Source organism: Poromitra crassiceps (assembly GCF_964638095.1).
Source record: "Poromitra crassiceps genome assembly, chromosome: 4".
Taxonomy (NCBI): domain Eukaryota; kingdom Metazoa; phylum Chordata; class Actinopteri; order Beryciformes; family Melamphaidae; genus Poromitra; species Poromitra crassiceps.
In genome coordinates, this window is record NC_139626.1 from 33889504 (window position 1) to 33909741 (window position 20238).

The 20238-nt window shown below is 46.5% G+C and overlaps 2 protein-coding genes across 2 annotated transcripts in view; one reads left to right on the plus strand and one right to left on the minus strand.

Annotated features, from left to right (window-relative positions):
* The window catches only part of ubald1a (UBA-like domain containing 1a), a 37993-nt gene extending 30670 nt beyond the window's left edge, over positions 1–7323 (minus strand). Inside the window, exons 1-2 of the mRNA XM_083635260.1 lie at positions 7104–7323; positions 6443–6505 (exon numbers count right to left, since the gene is read on the minus strand). Coding sequence (XP_083491386.1) covers positions 6443–6505; positions 7104–7211 — 171 coding nt within the window. The 5' untranslated portion in view covers positions 7212–7323. The remainder of the gene's footprint in view (positions 1–6442; positions 6506–7103) is intronic.
* Positions 7324–16064: 8741 nt separating this feature from the next.
* Positions 16065–20023, plus strand: foxj1b (forkhead box J1b; the record flags this gene model as incomplete). Its single annotated transcript, XM_083635386.1, has 2 exons — positions 16065–16658; positions 19112–20023. 2 exons carry the CDS (start codon positions 16065–16067, stop codon positions 20021–20023), a joined length of 1506 nt encoding a protein of 501 aa, XP_083491512.1.
* Positions 20024–20238: the final 215 nt, after the last annotated feature.

Here is a 20238-nt window from a genome sequence, read left to right on the forward strand (position 1 = left end):
CCTGTACAGTGTGTGGGGTAGGTAGTGTTGCACGGTATACCCTGTACAGTGTGTGGGGTAGGTAGTGGGGTAGGTCACATCACTATACTACAGCACAGAGGCAGGCAACTGAAGGAGTAGGCTATCACTACATCACTATACTACAGCACAGAGGCAGGCGACTGAAGGAGTAGGCTATCACTACATCACTATACTACAGGACAGAGGCAGGCGACTGAAGGAGTAGGCTATCACTACATCACTATACTACAGCACAGAGGCAGGCGACTGAAGGAGTAGGCTATCACTACATCAATATACTACAGCACAGAGGCAGGCGACTGAAGCAGTAGGCTATCACTACATCACTATACTACAGGACAGAGGCAGGCGACTGAAGGAGTAGGCTATCACTACATCACTATACTACAGGACAGAGGCAGGCGACTGAAGGAGTAGGCTATCACTACATCACTATACTACAGGACAGAGGCAGGCGACTGAAGGAGTAGGCTATCACTACATCACTATACTACAGCACAGAGGCAGGCGACTGAAGCAGTAGGCTATCACTACATCACTATACTACAGGACAGAGGCAGGCGACTGAAGGAGTAGGCTATCACTACATCACTATACTACAGGACAGAGGCAGGCGACTTAAGGAGTAGGCTATCACTACATCACTATACTACAGGACAGAGGCAGGCGACTGAAGGAGTAGGCTATCACTACATCACTATACTACAGGACAGAGGCAGGCGACTGAAGGAGTAGGCTATCACTACATCACTATACTACAGGACAGAGGCAGGCGACTGAAGGAGTAGGCTATCACTACATCACTATACTACAGCACAGAGGCAGGCGAATGAAGGAGTAGGCTATCACTACATCACTATACTACAGCACAGAGTAGTGGTGTCACGGTACCAATAATTCAGTAGTCGGTACTCGGTACCGGTACTAGTGAATTTCCACGGTACGCGGTAGGCATGGGTCGATTTCCGGTTTTACCGGTTCGGTTCGGTGTACGAGCCCAAACCGGTTTGATCACGTGCGAACCGAAAAAACCGAAAAAAAAAAAAAAAAAAAAAAAAAAAATATATATATATATATATATATATATATATATATATATATATATATATATATATATTTTTTTTTTGCCAGTCCATTCTGATTGCACTATTGTTCGTATTAGCCTCTTCTCAAGTTGCACTAGTATGCAAAAGTCTTATTTTGTTTATTATGTTGATGTTTGAAGAAAAGTTAAGCTGAATAGTTATGAGAAATAAATACAGGGTGTGTTTGTTACACAGGTGTCCTGCTTCTTTTTATTCAGTATCATTGCTGGTTGACAATACCAGCTTAGAGGTGTATTATTGCTATCAGGTGGACTGAAGTTGCACTACAGACAGTTATGGGCCACACTCGGGAGCCCTGCTTAAAAAAAATAATAATAATTAATTAATTAATTAATTACAAAAGAAATCGGTATACCGGTTCGATCCGGTTTAGACGGCAATATCGAACCGGTTTTAAATTTTTCAAACCGACCCAGCCCTAGTACTCGGTACCAATTTCGGTACCACGGTAAAAAAAACAGACTGATATTTCTTCAACATATTCTCCTTTATTAAAGTATGCAACCATTTCCAATGAACAAATAGCATGTAGCCTTCAACTTTAAAACAAAACAATGTGCTTCTGCTTACTTCTTACATTCAACTCTGTATGGCAGTGAGTGCAGACAGTGCAACACCAGTGGCATGTAGCCCTCAAGTATTTAAAACAAAAACAATATTGTGCTTCTGCTTACTTAGCCTACCATCAACTTTTTATGGCAAGGGTAACGCATCCAATCTCACCAAGCACCTGAAAGACAGGCACCCAGACCTGTTCAAAGAATTCAAGGTGGGTTAATTCTTTCAAACGGTGTAAAATAACACATTTAACAACATATCAAACGGACCTTATCCTGTCACATTAGTGTTTGAGATAGCTGGCAATGCATTGTGTAACCAAAACACGGCTAATAGCCGAACTTAGCCATAGTTCCATAATGATTCCATTACAAACATTGCATTGCACACGTGCTACACTATGCTAGCTAACGCTGTGCCAGGTATTAGCCGTGTCCCATAATGATTCCATTACAAAACACGTTAACGTTAGCGTTAGCCAAACGTTTTTTGGTTACACAATGCAATTGTGTGTTGAATTATGTTGAATGAATAATTATCGATATTGACTGATATCAAATATTTTATATCAATATACTTTTTAGCTCTAGTATCGCCCAGCGCTAACACGCACACACAATACAAATGCATGCATGTATGCAATGTTCACAAATACATATGCCTGCATGTGCACAAATGGAAACGCAAACAATTGTGATTATGCAACTGCGTATATCAAAATTATTTACCACACACACACACACACCTGTTCCGCTCTCCATTATTCTATGGCTGTCAAATTGATCTCTGTTTGACACAGACAGGTTAAGATAGCTGCTGTTGGCTAATTGTTTACTATCTAAATTAAAGTCATTTTCCGGCAAGAGCTTCCTGGTGATAGAGGGACTGAGCAGGTGATAAAGGAGGTGCGCTTATCTTTCTTGTGATGAAAATCAATCATGGGCATTCAGTCCTTTTCTATGTCGAGTGACAATAGTAGCGCACTACAGGCAGGCTATAAATGACCTGGACACACACTACAGCCACACCATGAGACGTAAGTCAAATCCTCTTCTATCCCAACTATCTATCTCTCTGTTTCTCTCCAATACAAACCCAAGATGTCTACCGGTCTGTATGTTGTGACACAAGCACAGCGGGAGCTTTCACGGCCAGCTCAAAAAAACTGCTCAACAATTTTGTCCAAATCCCCACTCCTCCTCCCCAACACTCCTCCTCCCCAACACTCCTCCTCCACAACACTCCCCCTCCCCAACACTCCCCCTCCCCAACACTCCTCCTCCCCAACACTCCCCCTCCCCAACACTCCCCCTCCCCAACACTCCTCCTCCCCAACACTCCCCCTCCCCAACACTCCTCCTCCCCAACACTCCTCCTCCCCAACACTCCTCCTCCCCAACACTCCCCCTCCCCAACACTCCTCCTCCCCAACACTCCCCCTCCCCAAAACTCCCCCTCCACAACACTCCCCCTCCACAACACTCCTCCTCCCCAACACTCCTCCCCCCAACACTCCTCCTCCACAACACTCCTCCCCAACACTCTTCCTCCCCAACACTCCTCCTCCCCAACACTCCCCCCAACACTCTTCCTCCCCAACACTCCTCCCCAACACTCCTCCTCCCCAACACTCCCCCTCCACAACACTCCTCCTCCACAACACTCCTCCTCCCCAACACTCCTCCTCCACAACACTCCCCCCCAACACTCTTCCTCCCCAACACTCCTCCACAACACTCCTCCTCCACAACACTCCTCCTCCCCAACACTCCTCCTCCCCAACACTCCCCCTCCACAACACTCCTCCTCCACAACACTCCTCCTCCCCAACACTCCTCCTCCCAAACACTCCTCCTCCACAACACTCCTCCTCCCCAACACTCCTCCTCCCCAACACTTCTCCTCCAAAACACTCCTCCTCCCCAACACTCCTCCTCCCCAACACTCCTCCTCCCCAACACTCCCCCTCCCCAACACTCCTCCCCAACACTCCTCCTCCCCAACACTCCTCCCCAACACTCCTCCTCCCCAACACTCCTCCTCCCCAACACTCCCCCTCCCCAACACTCCTCCTCCCCAACACTCCTCCCCAACACTCCTCCTCCCCAACACTCCTCCCCAACACTCCTCCTCCCCAACACTCCTCCCCAACACTCCTCCTCCCCAACACTCCCCCTCCCCAATCAATGTCAGGCTGTTCCAGAAGGCAGCTGCTGCTGGATGCTGCCATGCATGCAGCTGCAAACAAAGGACTATGTGCTGCCAAAGTAGGCTGCTGCTAAAAGGCCAAGTACTGTTTCATCATGTTCAGCCCCTGTGTGCGTGCGTGTTGTGTGTGTTGGCGTGTGTTTGTGTGTGTATGTGTGTGTATGTGTGTGTAGTGTGTGTATGTAGTGTGTGTATGTGTGTGTTGTGTGTGCGTGCGTGTGTGTTGTGTGTATGTGTGTGTGTGTGTGTGTGTGTGTGTGTGTGTGTGTGTGTAGTGTCTCCCACAGCCAGTTTACTCTACTCCAATTTGCCGCCCATCCCCCACTCCCCCTTCTTGATTTATGTCACAGTAGCAGCAACTAGGGCTGCGTAAAAAAAAAATCGATATATTGATATCAAACCGATGTTCATTTGAAGGAACTGATATCGATTCAATAATTCCCAATATCGATCTTTTAATATAATGCCTTTTCCCGTGAATGCTTGCCGCTTTAACCCCATTAGACTCGCCTGGTTTGCTTCTTAGCGGCAGAGGGTTCCATGTACAATTTACAACATTAGTTCTTTGAGAATCTCTTTCACATCCAAGCAAAAATGGTATCCACCTTATTTTTGGCGGCCATTTTTGCCTGATCTGCTGATGGGTGCTTCTTCCGGTGTGATCCTCCCAGCCTTGTTGCTGACAGCTTGACACCCGTCTGGGCGAACGGAGCAAATCACTAATCAGGTCCAGCTTGGCAAAAATCTTGTCGATAAATATCCCTTTAAGACCGCAGTGCATTCATGGGTAATCGCCTGCTGTGGCTAATATTAGCCGCTAGTTAGTTATGTTACATGGCAGTAAAACGCCACTAAATGACCAAATTGATAGAACTTTTAACCATTTCGAGTAACACTGATTCCATACGGATCACCAGCGTTAGTTTGTTGTTTATAACGTGGCTATATTCATAACGTTTTACGCACGTACCTTGTACGCACAATTATTTTTTACAGTGGGGCATTCAAAAATAAGGTGGATAGAGAGCAGAACAGTCACGTGACGGTGACATGATGTCACGGTTCCGGATGAGTACTTCCTCATTCATATTCTCAGTCACGTTTAGAAAAAATCCTTATCTGAAGCGTTTGAAGCCAGGAACCAAGCCAACCGGTCTTCCAGAGAATCGTGAGCATAAAACATTTTGATTGACAGTTGAAAAAGCATCGAAAAACAGGGAGGGTGGGGGCTGGGAGTGCTGGGTACAAGACTGTGGATGTAGTGTGTACATATATCGTAAGAGTGAAGAAATGACTCATCCCATAATCCATTCTGGCATTTCCGGCCAATCAGGGTAGCGGATGATTGAGCGACACAGCATTTCAGCCAATGGGAGAGCACTCGGAACGGCAGTGGGCGGGACCATCTGTCTTTAATGGCGCCATAGCCGCCATTACAGCTATTAGCTCAACGGCTAACTTGATCATCTAATCTAATAGCTGCATTTCCTTGGAGGTACCACAACAACCAGTTACCGGATTTTAGAACGGGTGCCAGTGTGGAAAGAGCATGACTTGAACTGGTTATCGTTTCAGTCACTCAGTGGTGCTTTTAGCCCTTTAGTCAGCAATTCATGACCTACCTTCGTAGTAGCCTAGCCAGAGATATTTTACTAATGCAGTGATATGAGTGCAGGCAGGGCCCAGCGAGCTCCACCAATCAAAGACGTTGATATTACATTATCGAATTGTGGGTAGTGTAGTACTTCTCCATGACATTGAATAAGAAATCTTTCAAAATAAAGAAGGATGATATCTTACAGATTTGTGGCTTCTACAGGAAGATATACCCTCACTGGAAGACCCGTGGTAAGTCTACATTGGGTGCTTACGACATTATGGCTATAATCAAAATCTCATTGCAGAATATGAACGGGGAAATACTCTTCCGGAACCGTGATGTCACGTCACGGAACCGTCACCTGACTGTTGTGTTGAGCTGCATTATTGTAACCAAAATATCAATATTGAATCATATCCTATTGGAAGTCGAATCAGGACCTTGTGTATCGGAATCGTATAGAAATCAGCTGTGATACGAAGATCTAGCAACAAGCTAAACTAGGCAAAATAGCCATATTATGAAACTCAAGCAACTGCAGCAATGGTCTGTTTCAGAGAAGCAGCTGTCCTTTTCCTGGAAAGATTTTTTCCCCTCTTACCAAGAAACTAAGGGGCCATTCCTTCCGTTTTGCTACAGATGATAGGATGAAGAATGGGGAATTTCATGTAGGCTATCCTCTCCCTCTCCCTCTCTCTGTGGGACTACTGCGGTTGCATGCCTGCCTGTGTTTATTTCTGGAAGCTCACAACATGGCCGACATGTGCTTTGTTATTGTTAGTAGGCTACATCATCACTCCTATACGGGCTGTTTATGGTCCCCCCCACAACAGCAACAACAGACATGCTGGTGTGCAGTAAGATGAATAACACTAGCATGTATTGAATAAACAAATTGAATAAACAGGACAATAGTATTAAATGGGTAATATCACTCGCATGCACTCACCATTTGATGATGATGATGGCCGTATGGAATATTCGTTTCTTGAAAAAAGGCACTAAGGGCAATCTAAAATAGAACAAACAAAAAATGAATGACAGTATTCGTGCAAACGCAATACTGAAAAACTGATCGTTCAAGTTGTATACACAGCTACTAAATATAAACGGGTAAATCTATTTTGGGTTGACTGCAGACTAAACACTATGTAGGCTAGTAGTCGATACAAAGCGGCGCTCATCTTTATTGCATAATAGCATTTGCTGGCCTAGCCTGCACACTGTCATGTGGCGGATTATAGTATTTAATCTAGAGTCAACTCTAATTGGATATGAGAGCCGTGTTCACGTTTTAGCCTCCTGCCTTACTAACGTCGTGATGCATTTAATCTGGATTTAACGTTACGGGTAATAGTGGCAAGAACACAACACAACTCTTCGCTTTGTGGCTAATTACACAAAAGCTAAATGGCATTGCCAAAAAGTTCGGTTTGGAAGTGAACCTATTGACCCAGCTAGCTATAGCTAATTCAGTCGATTAATCGTTTTTTTTAAGAGTCTAAAGAAGTGACGAGAGGCTGACAGGTAAGCTCCAGTTCAAAATAACGGCTGGTCAGACAAACATTAGCATATTTTTTCTTCATTATTATTATTACTATTTTTTTTACCTCGAACTGCCAATGTGCCGCTTGCAGAAGCTGCTTAGCCTGGTCTGCCGCACACCCCGCCGTCAGGACAAACTGGTTGATCATGACTTGATGTTTGAGTTCATCCATTTTCGACGAAGCTTGTGTCCTACTCGACTAGGCTACTAGCTAGACTTTACACTCTCTTTTTTCCGCTCGAGTTTTCCTCTCCGTTTCCCCTGCTGCCTCTCAGTCGTCCACCATTACAGCCGGTTGAGCAAACACAAATATTTACTGTAGGAGCGGTAGTGGAAGGGAAGAAGCACTCGGTGATTGACAGAAGTGCTTAGCCAATCAGATGGCATTTCCGCCGGTGGGTGGTGCTCTCATATCATTGGTTGAGCACTTCTGTCAATCACCGACCATGAGCAGATCGGCAATTAGGCCTCGCCCCCTTTTAGGGGGAAAACACAAGCCTCTCCCCGTTGACTTCAATGTAAAATAGCATTACCCCCAAAAATTATAGAAAAATAACAGAATCAATGTCGTTTATTAATGACCCCAAAACACCATGACATGACAATATATTACAACTCGTCTGGCCATAGAATGGGCAAGATACACCGGAAATATTACTTTGACCCATATAAAATCATGTCACATGTGATGTTCTTTTTTTTACAGCCCCGTGACTTGCGGAGCCCAGCGTCGTTGTACCCGGCTTCTTGGCGGCTACTACTAGACTAGAGTGACGAGTCACGCCTACAAAATTGGCACATTGTCTCGCCCCCTTTTAGGGGGAAAACACAAGCCTCTTGCCGTTTACTTCAATGGGAAAATGCAGTACCAAAAAATATATAGAAAAATAACAGAATCAATCTCGTTTATTAATGACACAAAGACACCATGACATGACAATATATTACAACTCGGCCGGCCACAGAATGCGCAAGATACATCGGAAATAGAGTTCAAAAGTCATGTGGCGTTTCTTGCCTCAGAAGTGAATTCCCCATTCATTTTCTCCATAGACAGCTTGAAAAATCCTTATATAACGAGTTTTAAGGTTGAACCAAGCCAACCAGTCTTCTATCCGTGAGTGACTATAAAACATCTAATTTTCGATCTTTTTTCCTGCATTTATTTTTTTGTTTTTGCTGAAAGTGAAATGTTTTATGGTCACTTTTTATGGACCATATTGCCGATCAATGTCACAGCGTCTTTGACCGTTTTCACGTATCATTATTTTGATATTGAAGACACGTTACATTTAAAGAGTTCTCTGTGAAAATGTGTTCTACAACATTGCGCATGCTGATGATTTTTTTTTTGCAATTCCCGTGAAAACTCGCTTTGTTTGTGAAGTTCTGGAAGGCAATAATTTTGTGAATGATGGACGCTCTTTTCCAATTCCCATGCGCGCTGTGTCACTAGCTTGCCAAATATGGTAAACAAATCCAATCCACCATCGATTACATCACTCATGCTGGAGCGCCCTCAGAAGCGTCTTGTTTGCACAGTTCGTCAAAGACACCTATTCTATTCTATTGTAGCGTATCGGGTAATTACGGGTATTGGGGTGTTTCCGTGCTTGGCTAGGAACTGATATGTGTGGGTGTGTTCCTAGGGGGAAGGGGATATATGTGACCAGCGGCCGGGGCGGAGGCCAGTCAGGCCAGGGTGGGCGAGCTGACCGGGTGGTTTAGAGCTAGCAGCGAAGCTAGCTGCTAGGAGCGTGTATTGTGAAGACAAGAATAAAGAGCCTGTACCAACTTCAAGTCTCCAGTTCCTTGGACGAATACCCACTTCGTTACATTGGTGCCAGACAGTAAAGCGGTAACGCCTCTGATTCGGCCGAGAGGGGAGAGGGTGAGAAGGAACGGCAAAAGAGACGGGTGGTGCGGCTTTTTGGCTCTAGAAACTGGCGCTAGTAAGTTAGCTACCAGGGGTGCTAACTGCTAACTGCTAGCTGCTAAAACCACGTGCGATGGTACGCGGAGAATCAAGTATCTCCGGAGAATGGCCATCGGTGAACGGGAGGAAAAGAGAGCTGACGGCGGGGACCAGCTCGATGCTGGCGGGCATGGAGGCCCGTGTGTTGAGAGAGGTCGGACGGCTGGTGCAAGAGACTCCTGCCTGGGCAGTGGAGGTGATGCGGGCGCTGCGAGAAGTCATGCAGCGGGTGGACTTGATGAGCGCGGAGATAATGCAGCAGGGAGAGCGGCCGGAAGAGCCAAGAAAGAGACTGTGTTGGACCTGCAGAGAGCCGGGCCACGTGGCGAGGTGGTGCCGATGCGGTTCCGGGAGACGGACCGGGTATGCGGGACAACGACATGGACAGCAGGGAGCCTGCTGGACATGTAGCGAGATTGGACATCTAGCCAGAGAGTGTCCAAAGGCTGTCGGAGATCGGGGGACAGCGGGAGAAGAGAGACGTGCAGGCGGCAGACAGGTGAGACTCTGCTGGACTTGCCAGTCACCGGAGCACTTGGCCAGGGACTGCACTGAGAGTGTGGAGGCCGGAGGTGAGACGCAGGCTGGGAAGAGCGTGAACAGCCAGAGGGAAGAGAGGGACCTCGTCTGCAGCGTTGTTACAGTCGGGAGAGCGACGCTCGTGTCTCCGAGTGAGCGAGAGGGGTTACCGCCGGGGGAACCGGCCCAGCCTAACCGCTATACACCCCCTAACGTTGCACTGCGGAGAGCCGAGGGGAAGATCGACGCCGGTGGTGTTCGCTCTGCTGTCCTCAACCCTGGAGGAGGGGGACGGAAAAACGAGCGGAGAGCCGAGGGGAAGATCGACGCCGGTGGTGTTCGCTCTGCTGTCCTCAACCCTGGAGGAGGGGGACGGAAAAACGAGCGAGTGCGAGGCCGGGAGGACGACGCCAGGGTCAGCTGGAGAGTCGACGGGCGCGAGTGGAGACCGGAGGACGAGGATGTCGATCCGGTGCTCGTTCGTGCATTTGCTACTGGAACAAACAAAAAGGGGGGACCGAAAAGAGTGCTTCAGGGGAATTGGTGAAGCTGGGAAAAGGGGGGATGGAAATGGGGTTTAAAAGAAAAGCTAAGGAAAATGTGGGGGGCTTGTGTTTGAATTGAAATGTGTGAAAAAGAAGGAAATAATGAAAAACTAGACATTATGGAGTGCCTAATGAAAAACTGGACATTATGACGGGGGTGATGAAAAGAAAAGACTGTTGTTGGGGAATTATAATTTGATGTGGTGATGGGAAAAATATTGTGTTGGGTGTGTTTTGGTACAGGGGGATGTGTGTGGGTTGTGCATGTCGCGTGGAAGCGACATTAAATTTGTGTGGGGGATATGTAGCGTATCGGGTAATTACGGGTATTGGGGTGTTTCCGTGCTTGGCTAGGAACTGATATGTGTGGGTGTGTTCCTAGGGGGAAGGGGATATATGTGACCAGCGGCCGGGGCGGAGGCCAGTCAGGCCAGGGTGGGCGAGCTGACCGGGTGGTTTAGAGCTAGCAGCGAAGCTAGCTGCTAGGAGCGTGTATTGTGAAGACAAGAATAAAGAGCCTGTACCAACTTCAAGTCTCCAGTTCCTTGGACGAATACCCACTTTGTTACACTATTCTATTCTATTCTATTCTATTCTATTCTATTCTATTCTATTCTATTCTATTTCTGTTCTATTCTATTCTATTCTATTCTATTCTATTCTCTCTCTCTCTCTCTCTCTCTCTCTCTCTCTCTCTCATGTTGGGGGGGGGGCATGACAAAACAATACTATATATACGGTAGGTAGGGTATCATGTGTAGCCTAACGGCATTGAAGAAAAATATTTAAAATTAAATCTGTATATAATACAGCATAAAATACTGTACAGTTGGAGGACCACGTCCCTCCAGGCCTCGCAGCCTGGCAGGGTCATGCTGCCTGTATGGCGTACCTGATCACCCAGGGAGCCCAGGTAGACCTAGCTGTTCATAGAGATCACGCCTCTCTACTGCGCTGTGCTCGACGGTCACCTGGGTCCTCCAGGAAGTCGGAGCTGACCTCAATGGAACCAGACACTGTACAGACACAATTTTGGGGGCTGTCTGTGGGTGGTGGGGGCTGTCTGTGGGGGGCTGTCTGTGCTGGGGGGTGGGGGGCTGTATTCCCATTTTTTATTGAGCATGAATCATGATTATATACTAACATGTATGGGATAACCATGTTACCCCGGGTAGCCATGTTGCAAAGCATTCAGACCTATTCAGTGACATAATGCCTTGTGCGCTCTAGTCAGCTCTAGCCTGCTCTAGCCTGTGGAAAATCAAACTGCTGGTTCTTTAGAAGGTTCACAGTTGAACCACCTGAGAACTGTCTCTAGCATTAGTCCACATCCAGCACTAGGTTCCAGTTGGTGAAAAAGGGGTACCAGTGGGCATGATTGCTTCAGCGTTATTCAACTTAACACCAGATGTTGGTTTTCTTCAGAGAATGCTGAACTCTGATGTAGCCCACATGCACAGGCAAGGGATACCATTGTACTCCACAATGGTTGGGGTTAAGTTGAGTGGATTTTAAGAAACCAGTGTTTCAAATGCAGTGGACCTTTCTTAGCATTTAGTGGGGAAAAGGCCTACATGTTCATATAATTGAATTAGTGTTTTATGCATACCATCAGCAGTGTGATTCTCTTTTATTCATGGCATTAAAAATACAACATTGTGAAAATCAAGAAGCACATAAATCAGATTTCACTTCTCTAATGTGTGCCGCCAAAGTTCAGTCATTCAATTTGTTTCCTATAAACCATTGTAGTAGCCTATACTGGGCAGTATTGTCTAATTGAGGAAATCAATTAAATGATATTGTGAAAAATGTACAAGTCACACTGCGAATTTTCACACAACTCTTACAATCCTCTTTTCCTATCAAGAAACAGCTATGTTTTATTTTTATTTAACCTTTATTTCTAACAGGGGGAGTCTGAGAGCAATGCTCTCTTTTTCAGGAGTGCCCTGTTCACACTTCACATTCACACACATTCACACCTGGAAGCTAACCAACCACAGTCTGATCTGCTGGCCACTGATCAGTTTCACTAGGCTGCATGATTATGCTGTCAGACTGGACAGAATCTAGAATCAAGAAACCGCTATATATATAGGCTGCATGATTATGATGTCAGACTGGACAGAATCTAGCGGGAAGAGTTGATATTGGCTGCTGCATTTAACCCGTCTGTAGCATGCAGTTTACCTGGTTTAACCCCTTATCTCTCATACCTCTCCTGAGGAGGAGAGTCTCCTCAGTGATTATCATGAAAGACTGACTTCAGAGTTTGAGACAAAAGGAGTCAGTGGATTGACTCAGCTTGGTTTGACTTTATGGTCTAACCGCAATACAGCTTTAATCCACTGAGCGGCAGTGTGTCCATTTGAGTCCAATAACCTCAGCCACACACTTCTATGACAATTCTTACTGCATAGAACATTGTAGTGACCCTGGGTTAAGGGTTTGATGCCCACCACATGCTAAAAATGAATGCACTCATGGCAGTGAATGACAGCGCCTTTCTTCTTTCTAAAACAGCCCATCTCTCCTTAACTCTCATTCGGTTTCTTTTCCTACACAATTTGCTCTTGCATGATTATTGTCTGGTCACAGGAATAATTGGACATAGAAAAAAAAAAGCTTTCAATGACAAAAAAAAATCTGATGGGTGGGGGGCTCTTTCAACAAATTTGAAAAGATGTCAAGAATGTGAAGAAGTCTTTGCATTTTCAGAAACACTTGGACTCCCAGTTGTCCCTGATTAAAGGCTCAGCTCCCTTGTATATTTGATTATAAGGTACGATACAGGTTTTAAAATGAAATATTGGCCTGAAACAAACATTTCAGGAACTGAAGTAGTTTTCTTATTTGACCCACTGAATATGTACATCTGGAAAGCATTGTATTTATCTGCATTTGCATCTGGCAGTGGCATCACGATAAGAGTAGTCATCATATTGTTAATTCCACTACAAAATGATCTCTTAAATTAGGTGCGTGGGGGGGGGGGGGGGGGGGGGGGGGTTAGGGTTAGGGTTAGGGTTAGGGATGTGTGCATATATCGGTATTGGAATCAGCAACGGCCAAAATATTATTTTATTATTTATTTATTTATTTCATAGCTGCTGTCCAAATTCTTTTATTGTTCTTGTTAAATTGTGTATGTTTTGTTTTTATAATGCAGCACATAGACAGCAGCGCTGTTCTCTGTGTGTTTGTTCCGTCTTAGACTTGGGCCGGTTAGATTTTTTTTTTTACACCGGTTCGATACCAAAAATCACACCGAAACGGTATAGCTAATTTTACCTATGTGTCGCAATTGACTTCACTCAGCAGCCGGGCAGCCGCTCCTATAGCCCATGAATGAAAGCGACTCCAGTGGTAGGGCAAATCCCCAGCTGCACATAGGTGTGGCTATTCACGTAACCAACGATCTCTAAAAATGTCACGATGTTAGTGAAACATGCATGGACAAGCTAGACAAGACAAGTTACGCTGCTTTCAAAGTGTTGCGGAGGAAATTGCATTTTTCTGCAAGCTAATTGTGACTAGCCAGTATCTGTTACGTTGCTAGTTTCCTGTTGCTAAATTCAGTTTCCTGTGCTTGCACGCATCCCCAGTTATGGATAATTTACTATTTTTAAAAAGTGCTTTTTGGAAATACTTTTTGCAGGAACACGTGGAAGTGTATTTATTTAATCATGCTTGTCACAGTTCACACAACCACACAGCACTGCTTAAACAACCCCGCACCCGACTGCTGACCAGCGCCCAGCTGAGCAGCAGACGTAATGACAAATGTTGGGTCAGTCGGTTTGCATAAAATCAACTCGTACACCAAACCGGATCGATCAACCAGAAATCGGCCCAACGTTGCTCTATAGGGTTAAACTCATTGTCTGGGCCAGTGCGGAAGTAGCGGCTACAGTTAACCCTAACCCTAAACCTAACCCTAAGTTGTTTTATTTGCCTAAATATAAAGTTGTTTAATAACAGCCATTCCGACCTACTAGCAGGTTTATCAGCGATAGGAATGGGGCTGATGGGTTAGGGTGATGCGCCTACTGAGTCTATGGGTGACAACAATCCGATCGGGCTCACATACGCAGGTCAGCGTATGTATGTTACGCGGCCTTGCTTGCCCAACTGGCCTGCGCTTCGTGCAGGCGCAGTTGTGCAATTGTGTCGGAAACCCCTCTCCGACACCTTATAGGTGTCAGATTTTATCATTTTGTTCCACACTGGTTTTGTAACGGTGTTTGGTTGAAAAAGGAAAAAAAATGTAATGTTTTGTTAGGGAAAATATGGATCAAGCAAGAATAAAACTGACCTGTCTTTTCCTGCACTAAAATAAATGTGTCCTCCCTTGACAGATTTTGAATTATATTGGTGAGTTTGACAGGTGATTATTGCTGTCAAGCTAATGCCAAAAACCCATTCATTTCAATTATAGGCATGTGTCGGACATAAATGTTTATCAGGAATCATGTGGGGTGGAGAGGGAAGTGGAGGGCCCGCACTCATGTGCAAAGGACCAATAATGTCTAGCTATGCCTCTGCATGACAGACATGACAGATCATGTTCATGCCTGCATGAAATGATGAACATGATCTGTTTTGCATTTAATTCCCAGTCTTTTTTTTTGCTTCCATTGGAAACACTTGTAAAAGAGGGCATGTCATTGAAAAGCAGTATGCTGCAATGTGCATGATCTATTTATTTATTATTTTCTTTATGCCTACTATTTTTCTTTTTATTGCTATTATGAACAAGAAAGTTTGGTTAATGAGTTTTGAAATTAAAATGTGCAATAGCCTACATTAATCTTGGTGTGGCACACTGATTGACAAGCAAATTTGAAAGTGGCACCACACTTCACTTTCATATCAGAAAGGTTGCTGACCCAGACCCTGATGATTACACACAGAGTGCGAAAGTGCGCTGTACGCGGGAGCTGTAGCGCGACTTTTCCAGCACTGGGCGGGGGGGAAGGGTCGGGGGTGACGCGCTCCGTAGCGGTCACATTACAGCCTGTCTCTGGGACTATGCTCTGGGACGAAAGAGCTTATAGGCGGAGAGGCGTGGAGGAACTGGTTGTTCTTATTGTCGTCATTGTACCTCTATGTCATTCGCCTCACAGTGAACACTCCCCCTCTCTCTGTGCATGTGTGCGTGTGTGTGTGTGTGTGTGTGTGTGTGTGTGTGTGTGTGTGTGTGTGTGTGTGTGTGTGTGTGTGTGTGTGTGTGTGTGTGTGTGTGTGTGTGTGTGTGTGTGTGTGTGTGTGTGTGTGTGTGTGTGTGTGTTTGTGCGAGAGAAAGAGAGAGAGAGAGAGAGAGAGAGAGAGAGAGAGAGAGAGAGTGAGAAGTGAGAAGCCAAGGACAGGGCAGCCAACCAATCACAGACACCCTGGATGTTTAAAGGGAAAGTGGGCCGTCTCTTCAGCTATAGGAGCAACTAATTCTACAACCGCCACACATTCTCGTGTTTTCATCCACACCGAAACTCCAACAGACCCACAGGCCCCACTGTCACCGTGTGGAAAAGGAAGAGTTTGGCCTGCCCTGGCATGGATCTACCCCCCTCCTCCATATGAGCTGCTGCCTGGATGCTGCCCGCCCTCCCCCCGCTGCACTTGTTGCGCAGACTAGATGCGCCGCTGAGTCCTTGGAGAGGAGAGGAGAGCAGGGACGGCTGGGCCGAGGCAACAGGTGCACACACAGCATCACCTCCCAACACACCAAGAGCTAGGAACAGGTTGCACCATTTGACAATTTGTTGGGGGACTTTATTGCTCATATTGATTATTTTTGACCAAACGACATTTCATCCGTGCGTAAAGAGGAGTGTACCATAAGGGGGAAAAAGGGGGGGATCGCAGTTTTTTTTATGTTTCCCCCCTTAGGCCATATTAACCAAGAGATGCAGCGAAAGTCTTGATGCCAATTTGAGAAGACTTTGCCCAATCTTCACTCCCCCGCTGCGCGCGTCAAGCCAGCATGCCAGTTCTGATGAGCCCCGACATCGCCAACAAGTTTAAGGAGAAGTGGCTGGCGGTTCACCCGGAGGACCCGGCCGCGGGGCCCGAATCTGTCCACCTGGATGACAGCCTCACCAGCCTCCACTGGCTCCAGAACTTCTCCATCGTCAGCGCCGACCCGGAGCGCCCTGGCTGCCCGTCCTTCGCACTGCAGCAGCAGCAGCACCTGCTCTACCTCAAGCGCCTGGGCTTCCCCAGAGGAGGCACCGACTCCCCATGCAGCCCTCCTGCCGGGGACACGGCCGCCACCGGGATGCCTCTGTACCTCGGGAGCCCCGTTACCTCCGGCAGCGACTCCAACACGGACCCACGGCTCGCCAGTTACACACAAATCGGGCACGGTGGCGGGTACCACCATATCCCCGTGCAGGCCAGCCCGCCGGCCGAAATCGACTACAAAACCAACCCGAAAGTCAAACCACCCTATTCCTACGCCTCGCTCATCTGCATGGCCATGCAGGCCAGCAAGCAGCCCAAAGTCACTCTGTCCACCATCTATAATTGGATAACGGAGAATTTCTGCTACTACAAACACGCAGAGCCCAGCTGGCAGGTAACCGACACCTCTCCCTCGATTATTGATGAGTTCGATAAATGGCCAGGGAGAGAAGGGTGACCAGGGACAGCAGTGTCACCGCCAGACACCCTGCTTTAGGACAAGATATCAGACAAAACCAGTGTTGGGAGTAACTTACACATGACTGTAATTCCACTACTTTTTGCAGTAACTAGTAATCTAACGAATTACTTTTTGAGAGAAGTAACTCGTCACTGTAACTAATTACTAATTTTCAGTAACTTGCCCAACACTGCATAGGCCTATCTGTTGTGTTTGATTGTTGCACTACTTAGGCTACTTTTCATCATAGTGATAGATACAATGATAGATCAAATTTGAATTGAATTGAATTTGAATTGAATTTCTTTATTTTTAAAACAGGGACAGTGTACAAGAACATTAACCCTATAAAATAGGGAGAGATGTGTCATACCAGGTTATAGCTATTAAATGCTATTTTGACAGTTGTCTTATCCCACACTGTGCCACAGCAACACAAAAATGAAGTGTGCATTATTAAGAGAATTGAAGCTAACAAATAAAATGAGGTAACACACAAGCTACCTATCTTTCCCTAGTAACTAATTAGTGGCCGGGCCAGCGAATACACTTATTGTATTTGCCTGTATTATTCTTCTCCCGGGAAGTTCGACTTCCCATGCATAAAAACTTTGCACAAAGGTCCAGTCCCATGCCAAACGTCTTTGACGCAAATTTGGGGCCAATAGTCCTAACAGTGGCACTACAGCGACCGTCTAAAGTTTCAAACTTTGAAAATTCATAAAAAATCAGGCATACGTGCTACGGCTTTGCAACTTTCACCGAAATGTGGGCCCAAATGAGGACAAAGTTTTGTACAATGAAACCTATGGCCAATTATGAAGTCTAAAGACCGCACAACTGCAAAAACTGTAAAACTAATTAAACCCTACTCCTCCCACATTTTTTCTTCAAACGACACCAAACTTCAGCAACTGCATCGTTAGACTGTCCTACACAAAAGTATCAAACAGATTTTTGATTGGTCAAAAATTGAGCCCACAGTGCATCAAAACGTTGAATTCTCCCCCGTGTATAGCCTAATTGCCTTAATTACCTAGGGCAATTAGGTTGTATTTGTGATGTCATCAGTCACTCAAGCAATTGTGATGCCATCACTGATGTCACTTGAGCAATTGTGATGTCATAACAGCACAAAGCCTTGAGACTTGCCCGGCCACGACCCATTGCTGCGCAGCAGCTATAATTACTTTTATTATGCAGTCATTTGTAAAGAAATTCAATTACTTTTTGAGAGCAAAAGTAATTAGTTACAGTTATTGTAACTAAATGCTGTAACTAATTACTCATTTTCAGTCGCTTGCCGAACACTGGACAAGACCCTGTGGAAAAAGTCCTGTATGTGGGGGGAAAACATGAATATATTAGATGTGGTATAAGATAAGTACATAAAACACAAGTAAATGATTGTATGCTTTACAGCTAACTCAATGGGTTCAGTTCCCATTTCTGCCTTTGATGATTGAAGTGTTTTTTAATGACACCGTCTCTCTGACATGTCCATCCCCCAAGAGAACACACACACACACACACACACACACACACACACACACACACACACACACACACACAAATCCCCCAAGAGAGCGCTCATACAGGGTTTTGTCTGAAGGGAATGGTGACAAGTGTACCAGGGTGGGGGTGGAGAGGTGTGTGTGTGTGTGTATAGTGTGTGTGTAGTGTATAGTGTGTGTGTATGTGTGTGTGTGTAGTGTGTGTGTGTGTGTGTGTGTGTGTGTGTGTGTGTGTGTGTGTGTGTGTGTGTGTGTAGTGTGTGTGTGTGTGTGTGTGTGTGTGTGTGTGTGTGTGTGTGTGTGTAGTGTGTGTGTGTGTGTGTGTGTGTGTGTGTGTGTGTGTGTGTGTGTGTGGGTGGGTGTGTGTGTGTGTGTGTACGTGTGTGTAGTGTGTGTGTGTGTGTGTGTGTGTGTGTGTGTGTGTGTGTGTGTGTGTGTGTGGGTGGGTGGGTGTGTGTACGTGTGTGTAGTGTGTGTGTGTGTGTGTGTGTGTGTATGTGTATGTGTGTGTAGTGTGTGTGTGTGTGTGTGTGTGTGTGTGTGTGTGTGTGTGTGTGTGTATGTGTGCGTGTGTGTGTGTATGTGTGCACACGTGCGCGCGCCTGCGTTAATGAGGGCTCCGGAGAGAGCTGGCAGCTCAGCACAGCTGATCATGTTTGAAATGCACAGAGCTGCGTGTTACTATATTAAAGCCTCATTAGGTACATTTGCTTTTCCTATACAAACAACAACAATACCGCCCCACTCTTCCTCTCTCCACGTCTCCCTTACAAAAACACACTGACGCATTTTGCATGAGTAACCCTCATTTGTTCGACTCGAATGAAAATCAGACATGCACTGCCTTACACCATCTTTTTGTTTTGTTCTTAGAACTCAATTCGCCACAACCTGTCCCTCAACAAGTGTTTCATGAAGGTCCCCAGGCAGAAAGACCAACCAGGGAAAGGAGGCTTCTGGCAGATCGACCCGCTGTACGCCGACATGTTTGTCAACGGCATCTTCAAGCGCAGGAGGATGTCGGCCAACCACTACAGCGGTCAGAGCAAACTGCTGCAAGGCGGCGGCGGCGAAACTGGCTACCACGCTGCCCAAAATGGCTGCCCTTACCAAGGCGGGGCGAGCAAACGAAAGCACCTGTCCTCCAGAAACAGCAGCAAGGCCCTGCGGACGAGCAAGTCTCCTCTGCTCGCCACGGAAGCCCACGGCGCCGATGTCCTGCGGGGCGACTTCGACCTGGCCTCCGTTTTCGACGACGTGATGAGCGGGAACTGCAGCAACTTCGAGGACTTGGACATCAACATGGCACTGAGCTCCCTGGGCTGCGAGATGGAGGCTTCCCGCCACCTCCCCAGCCACTCGCTGGGGCTGGGGAGGTGGTGTGGCGTGGGAGGAGGCCCGAAGCTCCTGAGTCAGAGCCAGCTGGCGAGCCACCAGCAGTCCTACGGCTACATGGATCTGAACGGCGCTCCCATGGAGTGTCTGGTTAACGGCTCGCCCCAGCAGCAGCATCCACAGCAGCTGGACCAGGATCAGCTGCTCCAGCCTCATCACCCCCTGCAGCAGCTGGACCAGGATCAGCTGCTCCAGCCCCATCACCCCCTGCAGCAGTTCGAGGAGCCCCACACGCTGTTCCCAGACCAGGAGGAGGTGGCGCTGCAGCCGTGGGAGGAGATCAAGCAGGAGGCGCAGGTGATTCCACTGACACTGGATCAGGGCTTCGGCCTGTGCGAGGGCTTCTTCACAGAGCTGCAGCCATGGGAAAGGGTGGAGGCCTATCTGTGACCTTTGAACCGCAAACTCCGTGACTACTAATGATATTGCCCTTAAAGGAGATTACTGCTGTCAATTAGAGTTACAGCCCATTTACTTATGTCTATGTCTAGTTTACATTTCCCACAATCATTTTGCAATGCATGCCGCAATTGGATTATTATATATTTTTTTTTACATTGACAAATTTTTCATTTTTAAAATACAGTGTCAAACCTTGCTTGAAA